The 15,403-nt window shown below is 34.4% G+C and overlaps 1 protein-coding gene across 1 annotated transcript in view; it reads left to right on the forward strand.

The window, feature by feature from the left end:
- The window catches only part of LOC144433321 (uncharacterized), a 63,288-nt gene that overhangs the window by 20,052 nt on the left and 27,833 nt on the right, over positions 1-15,403 (forward strand). The window contains exon 7 of the mRNA XM_078121628.1: positions 3,662-3,764. Within this exon, the coding sequence (XP_077977754.1) occupies positions 3,662-3,764 (103 nt within the window). The remainder of the gene's footprint in view (positions 1-3,661; positions 3,765-15,403) is intronic.

Below are 15,403 nucleotides of genomic sequence, written 5' to 3' on the forward strand. Positions count from 1 at the left end.
CACAAGGACTATTGTCTGTCAAATAACAACTCTACCCACAAAATGGCATAGTTTCAGATCAACTTATTGAAGAAAAAAAAGTCTTTCCGTGTAAAATGTGGTCAAACAGAATTAATCGTGATTTAAAAACCAGGTCATGTCGTGTATGGTGAAATATGATGTATGTAAAGGAAGTACCACTATTGTATTTGTAACAGCTGTTCAACTAAGACTTAGTTCTGTGTCTGTATGCCCAGCAACAAATGTAACATTAAAATGAAATAAATGTACACTAGGTAACCATGCATAACATTTCATCAAATTTATTTCAATATTTACAAAACATTTTTCTTAGAAGAATACTTTATTCAATAGTTTGATTAATTTTGTGAACATGATTTAAAAATCAATCTCAGTTAAAAGATGGAATCCAAGCATTTCTTGCCATTTTAGGATATGATACTTACACTATAATAAATCACCTCAAGTAGATAATTGCTGTGTTACCTTCCACTGCTAAAACATTTTTATAATCTTTACAAAAATTATAAATCTGTTATTTTGTTTTTAGTGGCAAGACAGAGAGAATTTGTTCGTCAATCAGGACTCGAAATTAGCAATAGTCCTATGTCCACAGACTACCACTGAATTCTTGTCATGGGACTACCATAATTTGTAACTGATAGCCCACTCAGGCTACCACTGATTATGCGATGATTTTAAGGATGCAAGATTTACAGACATAAAAGTATTTTTATAACACACATATTTCCAACAGAGGAACTCTGTTTTCAATTCAGGAATATGGGACTACTGGTCACCATCTTTGGGCTACCAAATGGTAGTCGACTATGGCTACAAAAGTTAATTTCAAGTCCTGTCAGTATATATAACATACAATCTGGATGACAACTGTGATTTCAGTGTCATTACGATTTATACCTTGTTTATAGTGAAGGTATAAATCGTAACGATACTGTATAGGAACTAGACTATATATACTTAACCAAGACATTTGTTCAAGTTGTTATATAATCTCACTATCTCTAGTGACACCATGACAAGTATATACATAATAAATAAAAAAAATATGTATAAAATAATTTCCCATTTGATGAACTTTGAACCCTTTGGGAATTGTGATAGTCTGAGAACTGTAGCCAGACAGCTAGAAATGTGAAATAAAAGTTTGATGTGTTTGATATTACTCTAACTTTATGTTTTAGTAGCATACATAATGTTGTAATATGTCAACAATTAAAATTTGAGTGGTTTTTTGTCAATGTTTTGTAATCCTTAGTATTAAAAAGTAAGAAATCTTGTAGTTGTACAATTAAAGTAGTTGTTCATAAACTTTATAACATAGTGTCAGAGGAAACTTCTCTTTAAATGCCCGGTGGAACTTCGGCCAATTTTACCTACTTAACAACTGAACAAAAGCACTCAGATATTGAATTGTATTTGATGTATTTCTCTGTAAGATTGGTGTCTATAAACAAACCTTAGATGTGTTTTCTAAAAACTTTAAACTTTCCTTAAAATAGAAAATCTTCAGTAAAACACATTAAGTATTGTGATGTCTAATCGGTGACTCAGTGTCACACACTCTAAGTGCCCTCATTTAATGGCAGGTCCTGTGTCATGCCTGACTTACATTGGTTGTCAGTTGTGGTTTGATGCTGAAAACATTAATCTTACATCGCCCTGACAGGTGATAGTACCACACTACTCAGCACATAGTGGTAACCAAACTACACAGGAAGTGATACCAATATCAACCCATTTTCTACACAAATTTTAGTCTCAAATTTTCTTTGCGTTGAGCTAACATTTACTGTGACTGACATTCCTGTGTTTTGGTTGTAAATAAAATAACATTCCAACATACAAGTGGTATCCCAGAATTCCTTGAAAACAGGAAGTATTGATATGATACAGACGTGACCAACATCAGAACATAAAAAAAAAAAATCTCGTCAAAAAAGGGAAAAAGTAAAATTGTGACCAAAAAGATTGTTTTGTTCAAAAACCTATTAAATGGTTGCCTGCCTTTCATTACCAAACTTAAAAGACAGGAAATAACACACTTGATAAACAAAAGTGAAATGGTCTCATAGAAGTTGTGTTTGGTAATTAACTGGGGTTTTGACCGAAAAATTACTTCAAAGTGAATGCTACGAAATGATTCTTTGTTAAACACAAACCAGCTACTGTAAACTAGTATACAATGTATCTATAGTAATAGTAAATGGATTGGCGGGGCAGATCATTTACTGAACAAAAACACAATAGAAAGGTGCATTCAAAATTAACAATTATCTCAGGTTTTTGACCGAAAAAAGGTTTTATTTTGTAAGGCTGAAAGTTCAATCTTTGTTGTTAACAGAAAACACTTTCATTAGAAGTGTACAATATGTACAAGCAGTGTCAAAGACATAGCAAAGCTCACCAAGGCTGGGTATAATAGCTAATAGTTTGTAGATAGTACCCTGGGGATTATCTGATAAAGTGGTAGTTCTTGAATCTGACTGGTTTAATCCAGCATTTGTACACCTTACAAGACATTGTGATTTGGAATTGACAGGGACAAAATTCATCTATTCATTACATAGGAGTTGTTAAATGGCATACATTCATGTGCACACATAGCACAAGTTCAAGTTTATACAGTTCAACTCAGCTCTTAGGGCTTACAGCATAATATTTTCCAAATGCACAAATTTTGCAATTTGTCTGTTCATTTTGATTCAGTACATGTCAAGCAGCCATTGTAGCATACATTCATGTGCACATATAGTACAAGTTCAAGTATATACAGTTCAACTCAACTGTTACAGCTTGCAGTATATTAATATTCTAAATGCGCAAACCCAAAATTTGTCTGTGCATCTCAGTTCATGCCATTGTAGCATACATTCATATGCACATATAGTTCAGCTCAGCTGTTAGGGCTGACAGTGCTCAAACCCAGAATATGTGTGTAGATCGTGTCTCGTTCCGTTCAGCTTAGTAGGGCCAACATCTAACATTCCAAATACTCCAACCCAAAAATGCATCTTGTATTCATGAGTGTAATTTTATGCAAAGTTGATGGAATTGTATCACCAGTTGTGCAACCACAAAATCTATTCTTGTATTATAAGATATTTACTTTTGAAGTTTATATAAAACATCTTGAGTTAGTGGTAGGGTTGGCAACATCCTATTCCTGATAAATGATTTCCAACTTTGTGTACAAGTTCTATATCTTCTAGCTGTACATGTAGTGGTACACATTTCCAAATATGGAGAGAAATGTGAATGAAAATGTTAAAAAGTAGAAATGATAGAAATTAAATAACATTTTCCATCGTCAATATTGAACCATGTGAGTTACACATTGTATTATGTTTTTTGAATCCCAATAAAAAAGAAAGACATTATGGTAAAAGTGCACAGTTTAGTATACATGTCAAATAAGTTTGGAGGTAAACCTTTAGTAAATATTGTTTATTGGAGTTCATCATTAGATCAATTTTACCCTAGGCAAATTCCCAAATTGGTTATAGTATTTGCATACACCTGTTCTACCTTGCCATATACATGATAATTTGATAATTTGATTCACCATCCATCCATTCCTCTATGCCGTTATGTTACTTTCATAAAAAAGATAATCATTCTTCTTATTCTTGTTTAACAGACTGCTTAATGAAAAGAAGAACAGTGATATTGACTTTAAGGAGTTTTGTCAGAAGCAAAGAGGAGCTGCGAGACATTCGATAGATTCATTACTGCTTCTACCAGTGAGTATTGTCAGTCACTAAGTTAGAGATGCTTATCATATGACCTGATACCCTAAGCCCCTTGAAAGAATTCACAAGGAAGAATTCTGATTTTTTTTCCGTGACTCCCAAGCACTTATTACCTTCAGTGAAAACATCATGAATATTCATTGTTCATCTATTGCATGTACATTTCAGCTGAATCCCATGTGACAATGCGGACCATAGCAAAAATTCCCCAAATGAGGCACAACTTGAACTTGATGTTTCTCTGAAATTACACATATCGTAGATGATGTAAGATCATGAAATGACTCTCTAGAACCCCCAAGTTTATGAAAATGTGTTTCTTTCCTGGAGTAGTGTTCCCCTTTAAAACAAGCCCACTTTGATAACAATACAGTGAATACCAAGTCATTATAACTGCATGTCCACCCACTACCAGACAGACAGATAGACAGACAGACAGACAGACAGACAGACAGACAACTTATAACATGCAAGTTTATCTTACGTCATCAGTTAAATCAATTAATGACTCAGCCAATCTTAATCCTTTAACTGTATTCCTATTCCTAGAGTTTGTGGTTTAAACAAAGTCCAACAGATTTCATAATATATTGAAGGCCAAAGGAAGAGAATAAACCTATATTTGCAGAGTGTCTGATCTAATGTATTCAGTGACAGGTATTTAAGTTGCCTGCTAGTCAAATTACAATGTTTTGATTCCGTCCATGTGACTATGACCACCACTGTTTAGTATGCATAGCCGTGTACCCTACTCTTGATAGACTTGGTAATGAGTTGATTATTGCTGTCAAGTACACCATGCCTCAAAACCTGAGAGCTCCTCAACATATTTATCTCTCATTTTGAAGTAGCATGGCTTGCCACGACTCATTTTTCTATATACCGACATTTGTTGAAGGCCATGAACTCTCCTAATGACAAACTAAAGATCAAATATTTGACTGCCATTACAATCTATAATTCTACTTATATTTAGTATGATATTTATCTTAGATTATTAGTCTTTATCAAAAAAAAAAGCATGTCTATCTGCTATCTGATACCATTCACAGAGAATCTACTAGGCCATACCAAGTTAGATTTTTGTTTCAAGAGAACTGATTGTTAGGCCATACCAAGTTAAAATATTGTTATTAGGACTGACACCACAACTTCTCATTCTACAACTGTTTGATTTCAGTCTATTGCCATTCACATAATGTACTTCTGGGTGACTTTCAAGGAAGCCATTCCATGCAAGTTACTTGTTGCAGCGATTGACTGTTTCTAAACATTGGAGTATTCATTCAATTCCAAAGCAATCAGGTTTTTGATTATTTTAATGTAATGTTTACAAATATTTGAAATCAATGTACCAAAACATTGGTAACTGCCCCAGGGTACCTATTAGCTGATATAACTTGGCCATTTAAAGTGAAATCATTGTTACATGGACTAAATAGGGACATTTGATTCTTGTCCAATTGCAGCCATTTGTAGAACATCAAAACTTCATAGTTATCAGCAATACAGCATTTCTATGTATACATGTAACTAATTCTGATAAGTTGTGTCCATAAACATGTCCTTATGTAATCTGATTCAGCAGATGAACTAAGCCATACCAAGTTAAAGTTTTGTTACTACAACTACTCTTACAACTTTATAGTTACCACCTCACCCAAAAAATATGATTTCAATTACATATAGTGGTGTAATAAATTGATATATTGCTTTATTGCTAACATAGTTTAGTGCAGTAGTTGTGAGAATTTCTATAGAAAACAAAACAAGAATATTCAGAATGGACACTTTCCATGGCTATCCCGTAAAGATCACTACTCTTGCAAAGCTGGCCTTGAACAATAAACAAATCAACACAAACGTTATTTGTTTACTGTGGACATCATTATCCGAAGGTGAATACAAAATCATTGATTCTTTCAACTTTTTATGGATTGTCACAGAAACGGTGTGAAAGGCATACTTTCCAGGGTTCCTTTTCTACTTTTTATGTTCAGATTGTTGTTGTTTTTTGGAAATGAAAGAAGCAAGTGGTCATTCATTCTACCAAACTTTGATTACAGTCCAACAAAAGTATACTTGTTGTACAGTCCATAAACATAGCAGTTTGGGCCAGTCTTTTGTTAATTTACGACTTAAAATCTGTAATCAGTGTTACTAAACCACTCATTTTAAGCCAATTTAGAAGAATCAAATTCACAGTAATTGCTATGTTATTACTCAACCTTTGTCTTCATGACAATCACAACAGTTAACATTCCACATGTAATGAGAAACCACAAGACAAGTTTATGGTTGGGGTTGCTGTGTTTTTGACTGGGTTTCCACATATGTCAGTCCAAGATTTGAAAGTTTGTAGTGGTGTGTTATGAACAAAGTAACAGAACATGACATGTAGTGTGGTCTTTATTATATCAAAATGTCCACTTGATAAAATAACATTGTACTTCAAATTTGACTCAGTTCGTGTCATTTACAGCAGTCACCATTCTCCAGAGATCATGCAAGGTGCTTGATAAAATAAAATTGTACTTCAGAGTAATTTGGATCATGTTATTACAGCAGTCACCATACTCGAGAGATATACCAAGTACTTTTTTTTAGTGAAAGTATACTTTAGACTAACACAGTTCATGTTTTAATAGCACAGTCACCACACTCCAGAGATCATGCCATGTGCTTGATAAAATAAAATTATACTTAAGACTAATTGAGTTCATGCCATAGTAGAGCAGACACCATACTCCAGGTATCAGTACTTGCTATTCTGACCCAATAAGTGGGGACACTCCCCTCCTAAGGGTTCAACACTCCCCTCCTCACCATGCAAACATTCCCCTCTTGACCATTGAACACTCCTCTCCTCACCGTGCAAACAGTCGGCTACTAGATGGAAGAAATGACTTGTCATTAGACCCTCTAGTGAACAACGCCAAGGAGAATGTAAACTTGAGTCAGGAATCTTTAGCTAAAAAGAAGTAGTGCACTGTGTTTGTATGAAAGTAGACCTGTGACCTAGATAGTGACGGCAAAGTACTACTGTGCAAACATTCAAACAGATGGTGCACGTTGTAATATTGTCATGAGTATTAAAGTAATAAGGAAAATGTGAGACACAGAAACTGCAGTTTAACTCTTTGAAAATAACTAGACGAAAGATTAGGTATTTCCTGGACTGTCAGCAATCATGATATAGTTCAGAGACTTGACTACCTGGTTTGACAGTGTCACTCAACAGTCCACGTTGAGTCTGTATGCCAATTCAGATAGCCAAGTTGATTGGCTAGCAAATGATGTTAACTTAGTATTTCCCTATCCCCCACATCAAATAGTCTGTTTTATGGTGCTGAATGACAGATTTCGATAACATTCCACTAAATGAGACAAGAATTATCAGAGTCACTCATTCATTCAGTGCTAAAAACGGGCTACATATCAAAGTAATACCAATCAAACTTTAAAACAGATTGTCTTAGTAACACATCGTCGCAAACCACAACCATTTTACGGGACCGTTCTTAACAAGCTGGTCCCTACTGGTAGCGGAAATAACAGCTCTGGTTTGCGAGAATGTAGTAACATTGTCCTGATTATAAGAAACGGTTTTAGAAATATATCAGGAACAGAAACTAAACTTTGACATTTTTGGTGAATGGGTAAAAGATTGGGTTTTTCCTTCTCTCGGTGAATCTCTAAAGATAGGGGCTTCCCAAGACTTTTTTTGTCAGTGTTAAAATAGTATTTTCGTTAATAAACTCAATCCGAGCACTCCATTGTCTGTATTAAAAAGTAGGAAATAGACTGATCAAGAATCCTGCAATTTACCAATTGTTATAAATATATGATTTGATAGAGTTAGTACACCTTACGTTTCCAGCCAAATCTTTGTCCAGTTTTTCAGCATGCCTGTCAAGATCAACTATCACTTAGGTAAGTGTAAACTGAGAATGGAGGGATATTTCTATAAAACTAAAAAGTGAAAAAAAATGTGTACGTCATAATATAAATTGTAGGGAATCATCTTATTACAAGTCCTTGTATGCTTTACTGAACACTTGTTGATTTTCAATATCAACACACTTTTAAGTTTTATAGAAATTAGTATAGTTATGTTTTGAATATTTAATATTATATGACACAGATTGTTGATAAAGGTGAAACAAGTAGTCCATATAATTGTAAATCAGACAAAGTGTCAAGTGTTATCCATGCTACATTAGTTACTAAGATAATCACCAATATGTTACAATCAGATGACATAATAATTCCCTAATTAGATTGGCATAGATTACAACATGTGGTTGCCATGTCAACCCACACCAGCTGTTCTGCCTCACCCAAAAGTTTTAATTTAAGAATTTTCGCCCTGGTCAGTAAAACATTGACAGATATCAACAGTTTATATCTTATCTGGTTATGTCTAGTCATGTACATACAGGTACCCCTAGCTCACTGATTATACTCTAATCATGCACATACAGGCACCCCTAGCTCATTGATCATAAACATGTGTACAAAAGACATGTCTGGCCATAGACCCTCCACCCTGGGTGGAGGGTCTATGGTCTGGCACCCTATTTAAATCATATTCTGTGATATTATGGAGATTGTAAATTTTGTAAAAATTATGGTGTACATTGTATAAATTTTATCTGTTTTGTGTAAACAGAAAATAATGACACGTATCAATTTTGAAGTACTTTTAAATTAGTTACAAAAATGTTAAGGAACCATTTGAAATATTCAACCATTATGACGCATTAAAGATAAGTAAGGTGTGTTTTGTCTTCAGAACATGTACACATACTGATAGTCTGTTTACAGTCTAATCATGGGTCAAAATGATTAGAATTGGGTTTCGTAATAAGTAATGTAGGGATAGGACTTATACTTCACATTTTGGTACTTCAGATTGGCTTAGGGGGTACATGGCTGAAAGTGAATCTGCCTCACTCTCCCACCACACCCCCATTGTTAGTCTGTGTGTCTCTCAGTCTCTCTCTCTCTCTCTCTCTCTCTCTCTCTCTCTCTCTCTCTCTCTCTCTCTCTCTCTCTCTCTCTCTCTCTCTCTCTCTCTCTCTCTCTCTCTCTCTCTCTCTCTCTCTCTCTCTCTCTCTCTTCTCTCTCTCTCTCTCTCTCTCTCTCTCTCTCTCTCTCTCTCTCTCTCTCTCTCTCTCTCTCTCTCTCTCTCTCTCTCTCTCTCTCTCTCTCTCTCTCTCTCTCTCTCTCTCTCTCTCTCTCTCTCAAACTCTCAAACTCTCTCTCAAACTCTCAGACTCTGGTCTTGTCCTCTTTCTTTATATCTTCTCTTTTTATCTGTCTGTCTGTGTCTCTTTACAAGTATAAATATTCATCATTATTCATTGAGTCTTTTTTATTTTGTAATATGTTTAGTGCAAAGTTCATATCTGTGACCCATTTACATCATATACTACAAGGGAGTGGTTTTAGTATGCGATCAATGTATATCGTCATCCTGTAGTAATCAGGCCCTGTAATCAGTACACACCAAATCCACTATAATACAAGTTAGTTGATGTGTAACTACATCATAAAGTCTTTCAATATCAATCACGCAATAGTCTAGGGACTAACCATCCTCTGTGAATCTGAAGATAAATTTACCCCATAAAGGGTGAAGAGGAGTCTAGTTCCTATACAGTATCATTACGATGTATACCTTCACTGTGGTTAGACCACAGTTGGCATCCAGACTAGGTGAAGAGAGACCTTCAAAAGCCACAAATAGCATCTAGACTGATAATATACTAGCCAAGTAAAGACATCTGAATCAAACTCTCAGCCCTACATCTAGATGAACATTGCTAAATCAGAGTGAAAGTTGTTCGAGAAGTGAAGACAGCTGAAATCAAAAACTCTCAACCCTACATCGTGACATATTGCTCTGAAAAGTGTTCAACTTAACTTGAGTAAAGGCAGGGCTTGTATCTCTCTATACTACTTATGAGTAAAATCATTTTATTATATACTATACTTCACGTTCTCCGATTACTTGGTTTCCATGCCAACCAACATGTAACCTCTGACCTCCAATATAATATGGGTCTTTCTGATAACACTGCCGTTCTCTTTAGCCTACACCAAGGAGTTAGTCTTACAAACATCCACACAATACCTGACACGATTTGACATGCACTACAAAATATTAATACCTCCTTGACAAATATAAAATTCAAATATCATTAGAAAATGTCTCCTTGTGACTGAAACACGGTCTACTGTACAAATGTTAAAACATGAAATAACAGGAAAGTGATTGGGGTTCAAAAGGTGTGTAGTTTAACATGGTAATAGGAATGTAGTACTATTGAAATGAGTCCAGATAAAGTTAATACATTGGACGTCTGGCGACATAAGTGAAGTATACCCAATCAATCATTGATTTTAAGTTATAAAGCTAATGCAATTTGACAATTACGGGTAGTATGAGTAAATTATGAAACATGCACTATTAAAGTAGTCTAAGTTACAAGTAGGCTGCAACTCATACCTACTCAATTCAGGACACATTTTATCATGCTGGTACGAGTGTATAACTTCAGAGGAGAAGGTTGTAACCCGTAAGTAGTCATATTTAGGACATTTTGTTTCCTGTCATTCTGTACCTGACACGCACACCTACAGTCCACGACATTTCAACCTCGTACGAGTAGAGTGTAAAACATGCACCATTGAAATAGTCGACTCAGTAGGTTGGAACCCATACCTAACCAAATTTAGGACATTTTGTTACATACTGCAACATATACCTACAATCCAAGACGTGTCACCATAGTAAATTAAAGTTTAAAACATGTACCATTGAAGTAGTCAATTTTAGTAGGTTGGAACTCATACCCACCTAATTCAAGACATTTCATCGTGGCAGGATGCGTGGGCAACTGATAAGTTAGTCTAGCTCCTCTACATGTTACAGGTATTGGATCGAGACTACTGACAAGTAGGCTTGGTACCCATACCTATCTAAATTTAGTTACATGTCACACTGTAGAACAGAACAGTATGGTTTCCAGGCAAACTAAAATGAGAATTCGTGATAACCTATTTATTATGAAGTCGGTTAAAACTGAACATTTCATTATAACAAATATGAAAGGAACTCAGTCCAAATCTGAATAGTTGAATGTTTTGGTTTTTTCACATGAAGAATTAAATAAATTTTGTTTAATAGTGACTGTCCTTGTTATTACTACATTCAGTATATAATCAGGAGATTTGTAGTTTCATATTTCGGCCAACAAAATGGAAGATTTGATGACATTTTGGGGCGTTTTCATGAATCATCATTATAACAACAAAATCATAGTAAAATATAATTATTTTACATTATTAGAGAGGTAACTTAAGAAAACACTGTTGGGTTTATACTCAGTACAATACACAAAGATGAATTAATGTAGTCATCTATGATTTAGATAAAAAATAAAAAGTGAGCTCACAAATTGGGCTACGGAACATAAATGTGCTCAAAATTCATATATTTCAGAGAGCCATGTTTTATCGTAACAGTTACTAACATTACAATCTGAAATATAACTACATACTTTCACACACAGTGATATCAAAAGTTTGAGGGCTGCATCTCTCAAAGAAATGTCATACCTCAGTGAAACAACAGCTTTACATTAACTTCTATACATGTAACCCAGAGACTTGTCTTGGTGTTACTATTTCAAGAAGTTCTCTCACCAGAGATATGTCTTGGTATCTCAAGAAGCTCTTAATAAACCAATATAGCCCAGAAATTTGTCTTGGTGTTACTATTTCAAGAACGTGCCTATACCATGGCCTATTGGTTTAGATCACTTATTGAGATTGTTACACCAAGAAATTTAGTCTTTGGAGTAGTATAACTTCATTGGACCATGGCCATTCTATTTTATCACTGTATAGTGTATACAATCACCTTTTCAAGTCTCCCAGACTCACACATCATTGTAAAATACACTGTTTGTACACTTTACACTATAATGTATGCTTAGTTTCAACGAAACAAATCTCTATGCAATCATTGCTATAGATTCGGGATAACAACTAGGGTTACAGTCTTGAATGTGCAGAGTATTTCTTTACAAAGGTTAAAGGTTAAAATTGTAAATGTATCGGATTTGAACAAAAAGCTAGTTTTAAGTCGTAAACTGTGATCAAATTAGAACTTTATTGAAAAAAAAAGAAGTCATAAAAAGAAGTATGTCGGGTCACAGAAACGCTTAACACTTCCCCTCAAGTAAAGGTACTCTTAATGAGATGTGTTTGAAGTATGGTTATCCTGTAATGCTTTATGACGACAATTCTGATTGGTAGATTAAGTGATTTGCAACATAAATCGATCAATCAGGCAGCAATTTACATGATAACCTAGATTTGTTGCCAGTGAAGTCATCTGAAAAAATAGGTTGTCTGTTGACATTTTGCCAAAGGTTGATGAAGTATGAATAATGGTTTATAACAATAGTTCTAATTGGTAGTTTAAGTGATTTATAACTAATATTAATCATTCAGGCAGCAGTTAACATGACAACTTAGCTTTGTTACCTGTCACCTGAAAAAGTAGGGTTTCTGTCTCCATTTTACATAATTTTTTGTAAATAATTGAATTTTACATTACATGTGGCCACTTTTATTCCAACATTTTTCATTATAAGGGATTATTTAAACCTGCCAAACTAAAATGACATTAAATCTTGGAAATTCTTTTACAAAACTACCAAAATTTTATGCACATGATTTTGGCGGGAAAAGACTCAGTAATCTAGAAAGAGCATAATTCATGCTTATGGATTGTTTTTATCTATTTGTAGTCTAAAAAGAAATAGATATTTGCCAAAAAAAGTAACAGCAAGTGAGAATTTTAGTTTAAATGGAGTCTCTCCAGATCTATTTGAGTACAAGTAATTTGTTGGTGGAAAATGCAATGTTAGCATCACTTTTGTAAACAAAATGTGTTATGTACAACAATTCACTCAAGATTATCTAGTGTAATTCTAATCCAAAATATATCTGACTTTTGCCTGAGAGTTAGATTTTGTTCAAATATTTTCATTGTTATAGTGTTTTGTCATGATCTGAAGTAAATAAACCTTTAGGATTATGGCAGAGATCAGACAGGTATTAGACAACTTTTTGTACAGCTGTTAGACAGTGTTTTTTTATTCATGATAAACTTGTTTTTCAACAGCTGGGAAGTACAGTACTTAGATCTGGATACAACATCAATGCTAATACCTCCTGTTGTTCTTTTGGCCACCCTGGGGTTGCTGAAAAGTCTGGGTCAAATGACTTGTAGAAATATACAATTACCATCAAATGTCAATCAAACTTTCCTGTAAAATATGTAGGGAACAAAGTGTACCAACAACCTTTACCTAAAACACTAGAAACACATCTTGGGGTTGAGTTTAGTTGAAGAAAGCATAGAAATTGTTCATGTATAATAATAGTTGGTCGATATATAAATGGTAATGAATAATGTTGAGATTTGTATTCTTATCACTTTCTTCAAATGCTTTTATTAGAATTATAACCCCAAGCATAGACTTATAGCGGTACAACAGTCCTTTATACTACCACAACCCACTGGGAAGCATACAGTCCATTGTAGCCTCTCTAAGTACATAGGACTAAAGCATTCACATGCATTGCAACCTCTATCCTACCAGGTCCCCAAGTATATACTTCCAGGTTGACCAGGCCACTTGTTATATCTTGCCAGAGGACTTTTAGCCATTTGGCAACAAAATAGCAGTGACGAGGATTGAACCAGCAATTTACTGATTGAAAGTCAGCTCCTCGAACCATTCAACTATCATGACTCCACATGGTACATACATGTGGTTTGCAATGTGATTCACCAACAGTTGCATATCATTGGTGATCAATTATACATTCTTAAGTGATGTTAATTTCTGGAATGAATTTGAATTTGAATTAGTTTCCATGATAGTTAACAAAAACGTTCAGACAATTGCGTCAATTGTTATGATTGATAATATAGATGTGTTACATTTCAGTTGTCTTTGGTAAAGCCGACAAGAGTCCCATGATATTTCTTTAATTTGTCTTGCACTGTAATACTACATCACGCTTACAACACGTGTGTTGCCATGTGCACTGTCATCAAAGGAAAACAAGATAAAATGAAGTATAATGTAGTATGCAGTTGACACTCCTCCAGGGTACAGTCACTTTTAATGAGAATACTTGTACATATACACTACTGTCAATATTGTGATTGGGAGTGCAATACCAGAAACTTGAGGTAAGATGACCAAGTCAACAATGTGATGAAGTGTATGGTGATGACAGCATCATAGGTAGTGTGGAAATCATGAAATATCAAGTATATTCTGATGCCATAGTCAGCATTCTGCTGTTACTGATACAGACATAGGAGTAAATTTGTCTCTCCTTGTGATGTTGTGTACTTTGCCATATGTCAATGTTGCCATCACATGTGTTGCCATGCGTTGCATGGTCACAGAGAAAAAAAAACTAAACCGAGGCAATTACCGTTGACCAGGTTCCAACGATGTTAATTAGTTCACTTGTACATACAAGGGTCAATACCCTTAGTAAAGGTTAGCTCAATGTCGAAATTATAGAAATAGCAACATCAGACATTGGCTTGATGTAGGAGTAAGCAATACATCAAGTTCCAATAGCTGCAACTGAGACCATGTTTTTGTTGTGCATCTTGTACTTGATTTCAACTATGTTATTGTATTTGCTATAGTATGTAGTATCATCTAGTAATCAAAGCCTAGAGACATCCATTCATTCACAGTTTGTTTTACAAAAATATTGTCAGTTAGACACTCGTTACTTGTTGGGTGATCATGCTGACAATCAAATGTCAAGCCAATATACACAGATTGTCAACAACTAGTTGACAGGTAATTCAGCGTATTAGAACCATTTATTAACCATTTCTAATAAAAGTTGGGTCATTTTTCAAAAGGTGAAAATTACTGAAAAATAGCAAAATTTTACATCTACTGGGGCTTTACTAGTATAATAATCTTATGATTATAAGCAAGTCACAGCAATTGATGCCAAAATTTTAGAGTTTTAATAGAGATCGTTTATTTGGTTCCAAACACAAACTTGAAAATTGTTACCTGAAATTTTTTGTAAAGACTGAAATGTACAGCCAAAAATTTCAGGTAACAATTGGGAAGTTTGTATTTGGAACAGAAGTTTAATCCAAGCTATGTTTTACCAACACAGATGAATTTTCATCTGAAAATGGTTATTTACACCGTGTTGTTATTGAAAATGTTATCAGGGTTATCGTTATCTTGGGGTTATAATACATCCACACCCAATACAGCGATATCACCATTAGATATAAAACTAGGCGTAGTATGTATGTTTGGTAGGTTACTCATTATCGTATTCTGTAACATTTTAATCATCTTGCTGTTGTGAAAAAATATAATAGCTGTAACTGATTCAAGTTTGTGTTTGGAACAAAATAAACAATCTCTAAAATGTTGGCATCAATTGCTGTGACTTGCTTATAATCATAAGATTATTATACTAGTAAAGCCCCAGTAGATGTAAAATTTTGCTGTTTTTCAGTAATTTTCACCTTTTGAAAAATGACC

Source organism: Glandiceps talaboti, chromosome 3 (genome assembly GCF_964340395.1).
Source record: "Glandiceps talaboti chromosome 3, keGlaTala1.1, whole genome shotgun sequence".
NCBI classification, from domain to species: Eukaryota; Metazoa; Hemichordata; class Enteropneusta; family Spengelidae; genus Glandiceps; species Glandiceps talaboti.